The sequence below is a fragment of the Bufo bufo genome, chromosome 11 (genome assembly GCF_905171765.1).
Source record: "Bufo bufo chromosome 11, aBufBuf1.1, whole genome shotgun sequence".
Classification (NCBI taxonomy): domain Eukaryota; kingdom Metazoa; phylum Chordata; class Amphibia; order Anura; family Bufonidae; genus Bufo; species Bufo bufo.
Window position 1 is genome coordinate 80,527,659 of NC_053399.1, and position 17,830 is coordinate 80,545,488.

General features: G+C 44.5%; 1 protein-coding gene across 1 annotated transcript; it reads right to left on the reverse strand.

The window, feature by feature from the left end:
- Positions 1–15,598: 15,598 nt before the first annotated feature.
- On the reverse strand, positions 15,599–17,311 carry LOC120981472 (protein ZBED8-like). Its single transcript, XM_040411013.1, has one exon. The coding sequence runs from the start codon at positions 17,309–17,311 to the stop codon at positions 15,599–15,601; it is 1,713 nt and encodes a 570-aa protein (XP_040266947.1).
- Between the last annotated feature and the right edge of the window lie 519 nt (positions 17,312–17,830).

The window sequence follows — 17,830 nt, forward strand, 5'->3', positions numbered from 1 at the left end:
CCAGGAACAGATTAGCATATAAGGGCGCACATTGCTATCCCCTGGAGCTGTAGGAAGAAATTCCTGGTCAACACAAACTGAAGCAAATGTAACAAAAAGGAAGCCAGTTCCTTTGCGACATTATTGGCTCTAAGAAAGAAGTCAACTGCCTGAAGTCCATCAGAATGCTTAATGCTGGTGTATAAGGACTCCACATCGCATGTCACGAGTAGAGTATTTTCCTCCAAGCATATTCCTTGTAAATTCTGTAATAAATCGGAGGTGTCCCATATGTACGATGGTAACAACTCCACCATAGGTTTTAGATGATAATCTATAAACTTACAAATGCTGTCTACCAAACTTCCTTGTCCCGAAATTATCGGCCTACCTGGTGGTGTGAGGGCATCCTTGTGGATTTTAGGAAGTAGGTATAGCATCGGAAATGGTGGGTTCACGAACAACAAGGACATCATATAGCTCCTTTGAGAGAATGTTTTTCTCCAGGGCCATATTCAAAATCTTCATAAGTTCACATCTAAAGGACAGCAAGGGATTGTATATTAGTTTTTGATTGTATGTTAGTTTTTGATAACCACATATAGCCGTCGAGATCTTTTCAAAATCATTACTAACCAGTTTAACAAACAAATTAATCGCCGGACACAAATATAATGGGGGAAACTTCAGAGATTTTTGCTTCAGGTTTGGCGGCACATCACTTCTATTCCCTCTCTCTTGTTCGAACAAAAGGTCCTCCAAAGTTTGGAGGGCCAATTGTTCCGACACTGTACTGAAAATTTCAGAATTCTGTTCCTTATGATGCCATCTTCTCAAAACATTTTTCTCTGTTCCCTACCCTTCTTTTTAATGGTATATATATTAATTATTATGTAACAATAAAGTACTTTTTTCATTATTGGATGTTTAGGAGCTTTAGTTTTTCTAGTTTTTTGCATTCCACAATTTGCGGAACGGCACGGACAGCCATTGATATAACTACCTATAGTCCTCAAAACACGGACAAGAATAGGACAGGTTATATTTTTTGGGCGGACTCTAGAATGGAGCAACGGATGCGGACAGCACACGGAGTCTTATCAGCATCTTTTGCGGCCCCATTATGGAAGCGCTCATTAGTACTGGGGGACCAGGAAGCGGTGAAGGCTTTGTACTCACCGCTTTCTGGTTCTCGGCTGTCGGCTGTGCAGTGGCTGCACAGAGCGTGACCTCACTCTGTGAGCGCCAGTTCACAGCATAGCTGTCAGCAGGAGGGAGAGGATCGCACTGGAGGAGAGAAGCGGCAGCGTCCAGGACCAGGAGAGCTAAGTGGTTTATTTATTTTGTGATCTGAGGCTGGGGGCTGATTACATATGGCTGGGGGCTGATTACATATGGCTGTGGGCTGATATGAGGCATGGGGGTCTGATCTGAGGTCTTATTGGAGTCTTATTAACATTGGGGGTCTAATTGCGGCTGTCAGCTGAGGTCTGATTAACATTGGGGTCCCATTGGTGGTCTGACCTGAGGTGTAATGAAAAATATTTTTTTCTTATTGTCTTACTCTAAAAACCCGCGTCTTATGGGCCGGTGCGTCTTATAGGGCGAAAAATACCGTAGCCACCGAGGCCCCTTCTGCTATTTCTGTACGATGACGAAGGAGACGACCCAATGAGGCCAACATTACAATATCAGGCCGGTTAAGCTCACTTCTGGATGAGCGCAGGGGACTAATGGATGATCCCAACTACCATTTCTCAATGTTTACCTTCACTGTACAGTACTTAAAAAGCTACCAAAAGATAAAATGGATGCATGTCGCAAAGAGTTATGGGAGATCCTAAATAAATATATTTAAATGTCTGAACAAACACAGGGAAACCAAAATAATCCAACACAAACAACTACCTTACCCCAAACCCAATTTCCAACTTCTGCACCACTCCATTACTACCCTGCACCACCAAACACCTACCAAACAACATGCCCATCCACAACAAACCCACACAGCCAATATAACCCACCACCTGCTGATTTTCAAAGTATGCATCAAACACTGCATGCTCCAAACTTCCAGACTAACCCATATCCAAGCCAATATCAAACATACCATGCACAGTACTCAGCACCATTACCAAACACAATGCCACAACCATCCACCACTGTTCCACCACCCAGCATTCAACCATTTCTGCCAAAACAGCAATTTGGGCCCATCCAGCCAAATCCTACACAACAAACATCAGTACAATCAAGCCAGCCTTGGAGCCAAGTCACAACTCAAGAGACCCGTCCTTCATCCAGACACTCCACAGCTGCTGGGTCACATTCCACTTCATCTGTTGGCCAATCGCGGACACCATCGACACATACCACTCCTGAGCCAGATTTTTGCCCAGTTTTCAGATTGAAGAAACCCACAATATTACATAACATGCAAATGACATGTACTAACATTTCATGTTTGGAAATGTCTGTGCCCCTGTAGTAACTAATGGCTGTATTTTACTGGCTAAGAAAGCAAACAATTGTCTGGAGGGAAGTGTTCCCTCCTGGCAAATGCCTTCTAGCTAGCGTATTCAAATCTGGCAATTACATGTAGGGATTTCAAACTCCACATGGGGAGGAGTAATCGCTATGCCACTGCTTGTCTTCATGCTGCCCAGCATTCATGATGCGGCAATAAGCAATTACAATGCACAATATTCGACTTGCACATTGTGTTTTTTAAACATGCTTTAAACTTTAACAAATATGTTTCAATATCCACCAGTATAATTGATCTCTGCTGCCGGAACACTGCTGGACAGCATGGAGATGATCAATTGCAGAGTGATTGCTCTTCACTATGATGTGTCGTAGGTTTATTCCGGCCGCCTCTCGGTATGTTTGCTCCCTCCGGAACAGCCTGCCGGAGTTCCTTGCCGCTAGTGTGAAACTAACCTAATAGCAGCATTTGAATGTGCACTCTATAAGGTGATTGTCTGCAGGAAACACTTCACACGCAACAGTCACCAAAATAAGATACTATTGTAGAGAAATGGCTACAAAAAGACACCAGAGTCTTGACAGCTGAAATATATATATATATATATATATATATATATATATATATATATATATACACAATACAGACCAAAAGTTTGGACACACCTTCTCATTCAAAGAGTTTTCTTTATTTTCATGACTATGAAGGCATCAAAACTATGAATTAACACATGTGGAATTATATACATAACAAACAAGTGTGAAACAACTGAAAATATGTCATATTCTAGGTTCTTCAAAGTAGCCACCTTTTGCTTTGATTACTGCTTTGCACACTCTTGGCATTCTCTTGATGAGCTTCAAGAGGTAGTCCCCTGAAATGGTCTTCCAACAGTCTTGAAGGAGTTCCCAGAGATGCTTAGCACTTGTTGGCCCTTTTGCCTTCACTCTGCGGTCCAGCTCACCCCAAACCATCTCGATTGGGTTCAGGTCCGGTGACTGTGGAGGCCAGGTCATCTGGTGCAGCACCCCATCACTCTCCTTCATGGTCAAATAGCCCTTACTTTCAAAGTTTTCCAAATTTTTCGGCTGACTGACTGACCTTCATTTCTTAAAGTAATGATGGCCACTCGTTTTTCTTTACTTAGCTGCTTTTTTCTTGCCATAATACAAATTCTAACAGTCTATTCAGTAGGACTATCAGCTGTGTATCCACCTGACTTTTCCTCAACACAACTGATGGTCCCAACCCCATTTATAAGGCAAGAAATCCCACTTATTAAACCTGACAGGGCACACCTGTGAAGTGAAAACCATTTCAGGGGACTACCTCTTGAAGCTCATCAAGAGAATGCCAAGAGTGTGCAAAGCAGTAATCAAAGCAAAAGGTGGCTACTTTGAAGAACCTAGAATATGACATATTTTCAGTTGTTTCACACTTGTTTGTTATGTATATAATTCCACATGTGTTAATTCATAGTTTTGATGCCTTCAGTGTGAATCTACAATTTTCATAGTCATGAAAATAAAGAAAACTCTTTGAATGAGAAGGTGTGTCCAAACTTTTGGTCTGTACTGTATATATATAATATATGACGTATATATGTGTGTATGTATTTTCCGTGATCACTCAAAAACGCAACCATCGATTTCAACGAAACTTAGTATACACATCCCTTCCTACCTAGAAAAAAATCTTGTGGGGGTCTCAGCTCTCTAGGACGTATCGTTCCTGAGAGATTCCCAAAAAATTACCTGCATTAGCCAATACAAGCCTGCAAGTCTTTGTCTTCATATCCCAACTGCCATACACACGGTCACATGTTCCTTATCAGCCAATAGAAGCTCGCAGGCTCTTAGTCTCCACATACACACAGTTTTACTCCAGGTTTCCATAACAATCCACCCATTTTTCTTCACTGCTGTAGGTCAGCTTTAGGCTAGGGCTACACGACAACAAGTCGCACGACACATAGGGCACAACTCAGGGGCGTAGCTAAAGGCGCTTGGGCCCCCCTTCCCTCAGTACTTTGTGGCTAGGGGCAGGGAGGCACATAGCCTTCATGCTCCTGAGGCAAAAATTGAGACTCCCCTAACCCCTTCCCTCCAGCCAGTGGTGTAACTTGACTAGCATGCACTTTTTATAATGCTGGTGTATTCTTATGCGGCACAAGGGTCTTTGGCCCCCCTCAGTTTCCTGGGCCCTGTAGCGACTGCTACCTCTTGGATGGATTTTTTGCAACTGTCATGTTGCAGTCGCAGCACAGCACATGTTGCAGTGCGACACCATAGACTATCATTATAAAAATTGTTGAGACAAAATGTTGCGCGACACATGTCATGTAGCCCTAGCATTAAAGGGCAGGGCGCTGTGGACTAAGGTCACTGTTAAAGAGGCGTTCACTGTGGAGGTCACTGTTAAGGGGGCAGGGGCCACTATTAAAGGGGCAACTGCTGTGGAGGTCACTGTTAAGAGGGCGGGCCCCTGAGGAGGTCACTGTCAAGTGAGTGGGGTGCTGTGAAGGTCCCATTTTAAAGTGGGGGGGGTCAGTGTTAAGGGGTTGGGGACTGTGGAGTTCACTCTTAAAGGGGCGGGGTGCTGTAGAGGTCACTGTTATGGGGGATACTGTCGATATCTTTTAACGACAAATAGATTAAATATACCCGTGCGAAGCCGGGTCCTTCTGCTAGTATAAAATAATTTTGATTCAATGATTAGATATAATCTAACATGATTTAACAGAGATGTTAAAACCACCATAGAAAAAGTGTGGTTCCCATGAGGGGTGGTATGGCAGTGTAATAATAATCTATATAATATATATGTATGCCATAAGCAAATAATTGGTAAGTTCTCGTAAAGTGCAAGTGCCTGGACATATTAGCATCCAACTCTTATTAATTGAGGCAAATTAAACTCCTACATAACCCAAAAAAATACATAAATAAGAGATCATAGGTAACACAGTAACTACAGTCCAATCAGAACACAGTACCCTCTGGCGAACCACACACCCCAACGTAAGTTTCAGAAGAGCCTTCTTATGGTGGCGCCCCCAGAGGAAGGCTTTGCTGAAACTTACGTTGGGGTGTGTGGTTCGCCAGAGGGTACTGTGTTCTCATGGGAAAATCGGCCATTTAGCGGCTAAGATCCCAAATGCACATTCAACAACCCACATGCACGACATAACCTATAATTAAATACATGCTTTACCAGAGATAGATTCCTTTGTGAGTAGGGGCGCATGACATGTTCGGATAATGCAAGCGCCTCATCCCCAACAAAAATAAAAGGCAATGGTGGCCCCAATGTCCCTGGTAGAGCAGCATTTGGCGGAATGTTAAGGGAATCTTCCTGCAGATAGACTCAGAAGATTAGAGTCGCTACTACTGCCATATCCCCCAACTTCAATCACTGTAAAACAGTAGTTGGTGTCCACCAGGGCCATAAGAACCACTGAAAAATATTTTTTTTTAATTATAGAATCGAGAACCACTTAAAGGCGGTTTTTGAAGTCTAATATGTTTCCCATCTAAGGCCCCTAGACAATTCGGAAAATTAGTTGTTGACAAAAATCCAGCAGCTTTTTCCAACCACGTTGCTTCAGTGGGCTCAGGCATAACAACATCTTTCCAGTTCTGCCATACAGCCTCACACGTTACCTTTACAATAACACGAATTGTGGATTTGCCACAGAGATACTTAAAAAACTCAGATTTCTCAATTGGAATGCATAAATGAACTGAAATAATAAAAACAACTTACCTCAAAGTAATACTGATTCTTTCCTGAGGAGGAATAGGCAGCCTCACATTAGTCTCTTGTCGTAAATCACTAAATGGCAACTGAAAAATGCCCTTTAGTTAAACGCTGATAGTTTAGAGGATGTACCCAAGTGCGTCCCTTCAAAGCCTGCCTCCTTCTTCTTTGCTCATAATCCACAAGATGGGAACCCAAAATAGACTACAAAAGAATTTCTGCATCCATTTCACAAAATAATACCACTTGCAAGGTAGTCAGGCATCATTCTTGTGCCCATAAGTCCATTTTTTTAACTGAGCAAAGTGGTTTGTCGCACGACAAAAAAAGGGAAAAATATCGCGCAACATACATGCGACTGCACGTCTCATGCAAGTCGCAACATATTTTTGTCATCGTGTAGCCCTAACCTTAGAGACTCAGGCTCTTGGGAAGTCGCAGCTGTTCCCCTAGTAGGGAGTAATTTAGCCCCCGGAGCTCTGTACCAGCTCGTGACATAAATAAAAGTGCAGATCGGGTGTAGCGGTGAAGGTTCTGGAAACCTGTCAGAGCTTTGGAGTACTCTCTGCCTGGATTAGGAGACTTGGCCCTCTACTGTTGGAGGTAGGAGACCTGTGTACAGTAAATGTGAGTCTCCCCAGATTCACAGACAATAGATAGGAATGTGCTGCCTAGGACTTATACTTACTATAAGAGCAAGTTGGGTCATAACTCATTTTGGGGCCTGCACTGTCCGCGTGGTTCAGCACTCCTGCCAAATAATGCTGCAGATACTGGGGACTCAATATTCTACAATCCCTCATCGTCTATCCCAGCAGGTAACAGCCCCTACTCTCCTATACTACAGTGGCCCCTTATTCACCCAGCAGTAAAACAGGAGGTGTTGGAGCTTGTGAAACTGCTCATGTCAGTGACTATTATCCTTGCTTATAATCTTCTGTTTGGGCCAGTGTACCCTCTATCTTTGTATCTGTCAAGGACTGTCTATGTACAACTTGAATAAATAAAGTTGCCCAACCAGTGAGAGGTAATGGATATCACTCGTCAGCTACCACAATAATGGATATATACAGGAAGAAGAGGTAGCGTATTATAAGACTTAACGTTTAATAAATATTCAGATAAAAAGTATGGACATAACACATAATATCAAAAAAGTGTGCACACCACAAACGTGTCACAAACAACATAATTACCAAACATAGACAATCACCATGGGAAACCACAGTAGTATGGTTACACCCATGTGAACAAGGTAACACAATACCCCAACACAGGTATAAATTCCACAGAAAAGAATAAACAGGAACAGTCTTACCGGTGGGTGACGGACATCTGGGTGTAGTAGCGCAGTCCCAGAAGCCAGTGTTACTTTTGGGTCAGGGTCCAGATGAGACTCACTGTCCCTAAAAATCCGTTTTGCCAACGTATTGGGCACACCACTCCTGACGTGCGACAGTTGATAAAGCCATTTATGTGATGATTGTACCCATTGTCACGATTAGCAAAAGATTTGCCAATTTGTACATAGTTGCAAAAACTGCAACTGCCACATCTATAGCAGCCCCTCACCGGACCACCCAGCCAAGTTTTGTGGCTGGATGCTCCGGCGAAGTGGCTATGCACCAGATGGTCTCTCAAATTCCTACCCCTCCTATACGTATAAGATACTATCTTATCTGAGCTGGAACAGACAATCCTTCCCTCCTTGCTTCCAAGGCCAGACTGATTTCTATAACCCGCACAGAACACTGGGATTGAGTGAGATTTAAACCAATGACCCCACCCAGTGCACCTGAAGGGAGGCGGATCCAGCACGACTCCAAAACAAAAAACTAAACACGTGCTGCTATTCTGGCCGACCTCCGCACATAGAGCAGGGCATGACAGTACCCCCCCTTCTACGGGTGACCTCCGGACACCCCGGACCAACCTTATCCGGATGGGATCTATGAAAAGCCCTCACCAGTCGGCTGGCACTGACATCCAGCGCCGGAACCCACATCCTCTACTCAGGGCCGTATCCCCTCCAGTGTACCAGGTACTGAAGGGAACCCCGGAGATCTCGAACTCCAAATTTCCATCGACCAGAACAGGAGGAGGAGGCAATGGCGATGGTTCCACCGGTTTCACGTATTTTTTTCAGTAAAGACCTGTGGAACACATCATGAATCCTCCAAGTCTGCGGAAGATCCAGCCGAAACGCTACTGGATTGATCACCGCAGATATTTTGTACGGACCAATAAATCTTGGACCCAGTTTCCAAGATGGCACTCTTAATTTAATATTTTTAGTGGACAACCACACCAGATCACCCACACACAGGTCCGGACCAGTAACACGTCTCTTGTCAGCCATTCGCTTATACCTCTCACCCATCTTCTCCAAATTCCCTTGGATCCTCCGCCAGATAGAAGACAAGGCAGAAGAAAATCTCTACTCCTCTGGCATCCCAGAGGAACCAGTCCCAGAAAAGGCACCAAACTGAGGATGAAAACCGTATGCGCCAAAAAATGGCGACTTACCCGTGGACTCCTGCCTACGGTTATTCAAAGCAAATTCTGCTAGGGACAAGAATGAGGACCAGTCCTCCTGATTCTCAGCCACAAAGCACCTCAAGTAGGTCTCCAGGTTTTGATTAGTACGCTCTGTCTGTCCATTCGACTGCGGATGAAAAGCCAAAGAGAACGAAAGTTGAATGCCAAGCCGAGAACAGAACGCCCTCCAAAACCTGGAGACAAACTGCGTGCCCCTATCAGAGACCACATCCGAAGGAATACCATGCAATTTCACAATATTATCAACAAAAATCTGTGCAAGAGTCTTGGCGTTAGGCAGACTAGTTAATGATATAAAGTGAGCCATTTTACTGAAACGGTCAACTACCACCAAAATTACTGTTCTCCCGGAGGATCTCGGCAGATCCGTATTAAAGTCCATAGACAAGTGCGTCCAAGGACGAGACAGAATAGACAATGGAAGAAGTGAACCAGCCGGTCGAGTATGAGCAACCTTTGACCGAGCACAGGTTTCACAAGCTGCCACGTAATCCTCAATGCTCTTACGTAACTCTGGCCACCAGAACCTCCGGGACACCAGATCACAGGTGGACTTACCACCAGGATGTCTAGCAAGGACAGTATCGTGATGTTCCTTGAATACCTTGTATCGCAGACCTTCAGGAACAAACAACCTCCCTGGGGGACAAGAACCAGGAGCCCCCTCCTGGGCTCCCAAAACCTCCATCTCCAATTCGGGGTACAGAGCGGAGACCACCACCCCATCAGCCAAAATCGGAGCAGGATCCTCTGAATCACCTCTACCACGAAAGCTGCGAGACAAGGCATCTGCCTTGACGTTCTTAACCCATGGGCGAAAGGTAACCACAAAATTGAACCTGGTAAAAAACAGTGACCATCTGGCCTGTCTAGGGTTCAGACACTTGGCAGATTGCAGGTAAGCCAAATTCTTATGATCTGTATATCAGAGGTCTTACAATGGTAGAATAGTTCGAAATAAATTTTCTATAATAATTAGTAAACCCCAAAAACCGCATCAAAGCTTTCTGATTCTCTGGTCGGTCCCAATCTAGAACCGCCCAGACCTTTTCGGGGTCAATACGAAAACCAGAGTCAGAAAGCAGATATCCCAAAAACGGAAGCTCCTGCACCGAAAACACACATTTCTCCAATTTGGCATATAATTTATTCTCCCGAAGGATCGTCAAAACCTGTCTCACATAATCCTGATGGGTCTTCAGATCAGGAGAGTAAATTATAATGTCATCCAAGTAAACTACCACGAACCTCCCCACCAAGTGATGGAAAATGTCATTGACGAATCGCTGAAATACCGCTGGCGCGTTCGTCAACCCAAAAGGCATAACCAGATTCTCAAAATGACCCTCGTGCGTATTGAAGGCCGTTTTCCACTCATCCTCTCCTTGATTCTGATCAAATTGTAGGCCCCTCTCAAATCCAACTTGGAGAACACCTTGGCTCCAAGAATCTGATAAAAAAGGTCAGAGATCAAAGGCAGGGGATATGGATCCCGGACCGTAATACGGTTCAATTCCCGGAAATCCAAACAAGGTCTCAGCTATCCATCCTTTTTTTTTTACAAAGAACAAACCTACTGCCACCGGAGACTTAGATGGCCTAATATGACCTTTTGCCAAACTCTCGGTGACATACTATCGCATGACCTCTCTTTCGGGTTGAGAAATATTGTAAAGCCGAGACTTTGGCAACTTAGCCCCTGGGATGAGATTAACTGGACAATCATAGTCACAATGAGGGGGCAATTCCTGAGCCCCACCCTCCGAAAAGACATCCGCAAAATCTGAGAGATACTGAGGTAAAGCCGTAGTGGACACACCAGAGATAGATGTGCCAAGACAATTATCCGAACAAAACTCACTCCAACCAATGATTTGTCTCGCTTGCCAATCTATAATTGGGTTATGTTTAGTCAACCATGGCAACCCCAAAACTATAGGAGCCGGCAAATCCTTTATGACAAAACAAGACATAATCTCAACATGTGAATCACCCACCCTTAAGTGAATACCATGAGCAATATGATTGAGACTCCTTTGAGAAAGAGCTGAAGAATCAATTGCAAAAACCGGAATCTCTCTTTCTAAAGTGCAAGTACTTAGACCCAGATTTTGAAGAAAATGAAAGTCAATTAGGTTTACCCCAGCACCACAGTCAAGGAATACTTCAACAAAAAAAATTCTTGAGTTTAGCGCCACCATAGCTGGAAGGAGAAAGAGGGTATTACAGGGAGCTTGCATACCTGCCTGCTCCACCACACCATTCACGCTACCAAGAGTCAGGAAAGTTTTTTTTTTATTTTTCTCTTCCACCCGCGGTTTAACAAAAGGACAAGCAAAAATAAAATGACCACTTTTCCCACAGTATTAACATAGTTTGTGCAATTTCCTAAAGTCTCTACTACCAGAACGGCAAGAAACCTGACCCAGCTGCATGGGTTCCTCCCCTACCTGTAACATCACCCTGGGAAGCAATAGAGACGAAACCACTCACAGAAGGGATCCCTTGCGCGGAGGGATCACCTTTCTCTAATACGTCTATCTAACCGTACTGCCAAAGACATTGCATTCTCCAAAGAATCTGGGTACTCATGAAAAGCAAGGGCATCTTTCAATCTCTCAGATAACCCCTGACAAAACTGACTACTTAAGGGCCCTTTCACACTTGCCTTGTCCGGATCCGGCGTGTACTCCATTTGCCGGAATTACACGCCGGATCCGGAAAAACGCAAGTGAACTGAAAGCATTTGAAGACGGATCAGTCTTCAAAATGCGTTCAGTGTTACTATGGCACCCAGGACGCTATTAAAGTCCTGGCTGCCACAGTAGTAGTGGGGAGCGGGGGAGCAGTATACTTACAGTCCGTGCGGCTCCCGGGGCGCTCCAGAATGACGTCAGAGCGCCCCATGCGCATGGATGACGTGATCCATGCGACACGTCATCCATGAGCGTGGGGCGCCCTGACGTCACTCTGGAGCGCCCGGGGAGCCGCACGGACGGTAAGTATACTGCTCCCCCGCTCCCCACTACACTTTACCATGGCTGCCAGGACTTTAGCGTCTTGGCAGCCATGGTAACCATTCAGAAAAAGCTAAACGTCCGGCAATGCGCCGAAACGACGTTTAGCTTAAGGCCGGATCCGGATTAATGCCTTTCAATGGGCATTAATTCCGGATCCGGCCTTGCGGCAAGTGTTCAGGATTTTTGGCCGGAGCAAAAAGCGCAGCATGCTGCAGTATTTTCTCCAGCCAAAAAACGTTCCGGTCCGGAACTGAAGACATCCTGATGCATCCTGAACGGATTTCTCTCCATTCAGAATGCATGGGGATAAAACTGATCAGGATTCTTCCGGCATAGAGCCCCGACGACGGAACTCTATGCCGGAAGAAAAGAACGCAAGTGTGAAAGAGCCCTAACGCGGGTACATTCCACTCTGATTCGGTAGCCCATCTCCTAAACTCAACACAGTAAGCCTCTGCAGTATGTTCACCCTGTAATAAATTACGTAATCTCGATTCCGCCATCGAGGCCCGATCTGGGTCATCGTAGATTAATCCCAGGGCCTTTAAAAAATTCCTCCACCGACCGGAGGGCCCGAGAACCGGGCGGCAGAGAAAAGGCCCAGGATTGCACGTCCCATTTAAGCAGAGAAATGATTATACCTATCCTCTGACTTTCATCACCTGACGACGATGGACGCAGCCGAAAATACAATTTGCAAGACTCTCTAAAATGGATAAAGTCATCCGTACCCCCTGCAAATCTATCAGGAAGAGCAACTTTAGGCTCCCCACAAATTTGACCTGCTCATGATGCCAGAGCATTCTGACACCGCGTGACCGAATCACATAGCTCCGCAACCTCTAGGGATCGCCCCTGCATGCGGTCAACTAACGCATCAATTGACGCCATCACAAAACCGCTGAGCAATGACAGTTGCTAGCAGGGGAAGGGTCACCTCCTAGCAAATCCCTGACTTCTCTCCCTACACTGCTAAGCCCACATTCAGACCTTGATGGTAGGAATAATGTGTCCTTGTGCCTGGGCTAAAATACCCTAGAATCCCTGAGATGGTGAAAAGGGGGGAACAGGAGCAGCCTGCTCCCTTGGAACCTGGAGGGGACAGATGACACACAAACAACCTAGACAACAGAAACAAAACTTATCTTATCTGAGCTGGAACAGACAATCCTTCCTTCCTTGCTTGCTTCCAAGGCCAGACTGATTTCTATAACCCGCACAGAACACTGGGATTGAGTGAGATTTAAACCAATGACCCCACCCAGTGCACCAATATCACTCCTATACAAACAAAAAATACAAATGTGATAGCACTCTACATCCAGCAATTTGCCTATCACATTTGTATTTTTCGTTTGTATATGTATTTCGCCATAGTGATGTGCACCACATACAGGTTGTGCTGACCCAATTCCCCAAATTTTTTCTTTGTAATATCACTCCTATGTCACGCATAATCTCCCATTTAGGGTCCCCAGGTAATTGTTCATAAACTGCCGCATCCTGTAATTTTCTATTGATTTCCTCGACATACATTGCAGTATCCATGACAACCACCGCCCCACCCTTGTCAGCAAGTTTTATGGTAATGCAATCATCCTTCTCCAATGACAAGATGGCTTGACGTTTCAATTTGGTTAGATTATTTCTACCCAAAAAGGAAGGCTTCAAAGTTTCAATTTGCTTATGTACAATCTGAATATAAGACTCAACCACATGGTTAGTGTGGGGGGGGAGAAAAATTACTAGGTTTCTTTAGATCAAACTTATTGCACGTTAATTCCGCAACTTTTTTATTACTAAGTAAACCTAACCCCATATTATCACTTTTCTTTAAAGCAAAAAAACTTTTTAATTGCAAATTCCTGAAAAAACGTAAGTCCAATTCAAGGGTGAACCAGTCCCTTTCAGTTGTAGGGGAAAAGGTCAAACCTCGACCCAACACTTGAGTCTGTTCCAAGGTAAGTTCAACTGATGTAATGTTTACTACCAACTGTATCATTTCCTGGGGTTGCGTCTCGTCAATCTCATTGGTGTTCTCCTGTTCTTTCCCGGGTTCGGAGGTAGTGATCCTTTTGAGGGGTCGATGGTGTTTCCTTCCGCCCCTGCGGCATCTCCGCCACCTTGTTTTCCTAAAAAAACGGAAGTGGAGGACTCATCAGTGGACTCTGAGTCAAAAGTAGAGAAACCGAAATGTCCATGCTCAAAGCGACGATTACATCTCCTTCTCGGTCTATTCTGAGGTTGTGGATTACGCCAATTGTAAACTTTACTCAACTGGTAATCCTCGAGGTCCCTGTGCTATTTATCACGCTTTATTCTCTCGGTTTCACACTTATGCTGTGCAATTTTATCATTATGTATGGTAAAGTCTTCCACATTGATTAGACCTTGAATTTGCACATTCAGATCCGCGATGATTTTCTTAATGTTATCTACCTCTTTACAGAGAAAGTCAATGTTCATTAACATAAGATCAAAGGAGTACTTATTACTCACCGCTTCAAACTTTGTGCAGAAGTCTGTATCATTAGGAAATAGATTAGGGCGCAGGTGTGATCTGAGACCCCTTGGAATTCGTCGGTTTTTATAATACTCCCTCAAAGTGCTTAAATGGAGTTCCATAGTAATCAACTTTTTCGATTCATGTTCACACTTTAATAAATCGATAGACGGGGTGCTGAGGAAAGAGACATCGCCAGAGTCTGTTCCAATAAGCCTGTTCCTGATATATGAAGGGAGACTTTCAACAAATGGTCTCAGCAGTTGATCTATGTAGATTTCACAATTTTGTGAGAGACTACCTACCCCAGACACAATGGGGCGCCCCTTCAGGGGTGACACCCCCTTGTGTATCTTGGGTAGGCAGTAAAATGTTGCCATCACTGGGTGTAGGGGATACAGGTAGTCAAATTCGTTCTGACTGATAAGATGGTTAAGTTTAGCTTTCAACAGAATATCACGAAGTTCTGCTCTGTATTGTGTAGTGGGGTCCATAGGAATGGATTCGTAATTATTCCTATCTTTCAGGATAGCGAGACACATAGAGCGATATGCAGAGGTGTCCATCACTACCACGTTGCCCCCCTTATTCGAACGGCTTGATAGTGATGGACACCTCCTTTTCCAGATCACTGATGGCCCTCCTCTCTTCTCGGCTACAATTATGTCTAAAGGGAGATGGTTCAAGCATGGTTAAGTCAGCGATCGTGTGTTTAAGAAACACGTCTATACAGGAGATATCCCCCTGTGGTGGCATTCTGCAACTTTTATTCTTCCATTCCGTGAAAGGGCCAAACCCTTTGTTGGATGGTAGCTCGGAATCAAGGTTATAGAGGGTTTTCACGTCGTCCAAGATCTCCACCGGGATGCCCAGTTTGCGGCTTTCCCTTTTTTGTTGGTTTTTAAAATGTTTGTGCCATCTCAATCTGCGCGCAAACAGGTGGAGATCTTTAATCCAATTGAATGTTTCAAAGTTGGAGGTGGGGACAAATGATAGTCCATGGCCGAGTAGTGTAATTTCGGCAGTGGATAAGGGTCTAGATCAGTGGTTCTTAACCTTGTTGGAGGTACTGAACCCCACCAGTTTCATATGCGCATTCACCGAACCCTTCTTAATTGGAAAAATTAAATATGATTTTTTCAAATTCAAAACATAGGTATATATTTATACATAGGTGCACAAAGTGAATAAAACCATTAAAGAACAAAACCATTAAGAACAAAGAACAAAACCATTAAAACATGATTTTCACACAAAAATAAAAACATAATAATGAATATTTACTGCAAATCAGTGTGACTTCTGCTGTTGTCTTTCAGAGACCAGGTCAGAAATGTGCGGCTTTACCTTGGCAAGTGCCACTCTCATGTCATTTTCGCAACAAAGTCTGTTCCTTTTCTTCGTTTTTATGTCCAGCATCCTTGAAAAGGATTGCTCGCAAAGATATGTTGTAACAAACGGTATGAAAAACTCCAGAGCTTTCTTAGCAATAACAGGGTACGTTACCATTTGTTGACACCAAAACGTTGAGAGCGTTGTTGTTCTGAAGAGTTGCTGTTGAACCTGGCTCTGCTGAAGTTCAATGATTTCATCGAGGTATTCATCATTGACATCTGTTGTCTCAACACTAAATGTGAACGGCTGTCTCACCCATGCTGGATATGACTCTCTTGTAGGGAAGTATCCATCAAGAGACGTTGCAAGCTCATCTAAGTGCGTGGCAATTGCTTGCTTCAGTTCCGTGGGTACAGAAATGTCTCCGATTCCAGATACATCTTCGATCTTACTTACACAGTCGTCTAGCAGGGGAAAGTTTGCAAAGTTATCGTTCTCTATTCGTCGTTTCCATAACGGTAGCTTTTTTTGAAAAGCCTTCAGGTTTTCTTCCGCTTCGATGTTGACTCCACCGCCCTGCATCTGTTGATTGAGATGATTTAGAGCTGCAAAGATATCAGTCATGTATGCTAAAATGAGAATGAACTCAGAATCTTTGAAGCAATCTGCATGACAATGTTGGTGCTCTTGCAAAAACAGGGCTAATTCCACACGCACGGCAAAAACACGATTCAACACCTGTCCCCGGGATAACCACCGAACGTTGGAATGGTACAGAAGTACCTCAAATTCAGATCCCATTTCTTTACACAGCTCCCTGAAGATGCGGTGCCTCAGAGCACTATTTCGCACATAGTTCACACATTCCACTACAATTTTTAATACTTCTGCCAGTTTTGGAGGCAAGGTTTTTGTTGCCAATGCATGCCTATGCAGAATACAATGCGTAACAATGATGTGTGGTGCATCGGCTTTCACTAGCGCACCAAAACCAGACTTTCTTCCCAGCATGGCTGGAGCTCCATCCGAACAAACTGCAGAAACCATATCCCACGAAAGATTGTTGTCTTTGAAGAAGTCATCCACAAGTTTCTTCACATCGGCTGCCTTAGTTGTTGTTGTAAGAGGCTTACAAAATAAAAACTCTTCCTTTATCACGTCGTCTTTCACATAGCGCACGAATACTGCAAGCTGGCTTAGATTGGAGACGTCTGTGGTCTCGTCGAGTTGAAGGCTGAATTTTGCCGGGCTTGAAATCAGATCTGCAACTATTTGAGCCAAGATGTCTTTGCTCATGTCCTCTATTCTGTCGCTGATGGTGTCATTTGAAAGAGGAATTTGGGATAACTTAACTTCAGCCGCTTTTCCCAGCATGATATTCGCCATCTTCAACACAGCTGGTTTTATGAGTGTTTCACCAATGGTGTGCGGTTTGCCCTGCTTTGCGATCAGGTAAGCAACTTCGTACGATGCTATGAGGATCGGTTTGTTGATGGGTACAAAGCCGAGAACAGGCAGACTAGCCTTTTCATCGAATCTGGCTCTCCTCACCTTGAATTCAGCGAGCGTTGTGTTCTTGTATTTTCCATCTCCATGCAGCTTAAGGAAGTGTTCTCTTAGTTTTGCCGGTGCTAGACTAGAATTGCTCAACTTGGCATTGCAAATCATACAGTTAGGACGCTGACTCCCATCACGTTCCGTTATACATGTGAATCCATATTGTATATATTCGTCCGACCACTTTCTTTTTTTGCTCGACATAGTATGAAGGGATAGGCCAAGCGATGTTGCGTGATCACCTGCAGCCAATGATGGACAAGCGGGGCGAGTCGGGTGTGTGTCTTGACCTCCAGGGCCGGACTGGGGATACAAAGCAGCCCTGGAAAAAAAAATCTATGTCAGCCCCATAAGTCACTGCGCCTAATATACTACTGCCCCCCCCCTCTCCACTATCTAATACACTGCTGCCCCCTCCCCACCACCCCCAATACACTGCTGAACCCCTTCCCACCCCCCTAATACACTGCTTATCCCCTCCCACCCCCTAATAAACTGCTGACCCCCCTCCCAACCTCCTAATACACTACTGACCCCCAGCCTCCCAGCCACCCCAATACACTGCTGACCCCCCAGTCCCTCAATACACTGCTGACCCCCTCCCAAAACAATCCCAGCCCCCCTAATACA

Excerpts from the sequence above, each read along its gene's own strand:
- LOC120981472 (XM_040411013.1), bottom strand. The coding sequence starts at position 17,311 with ATGATTTGCAATGCCAAGTTGAGCAATTCTAGTCTAGCACCGGCAAAA.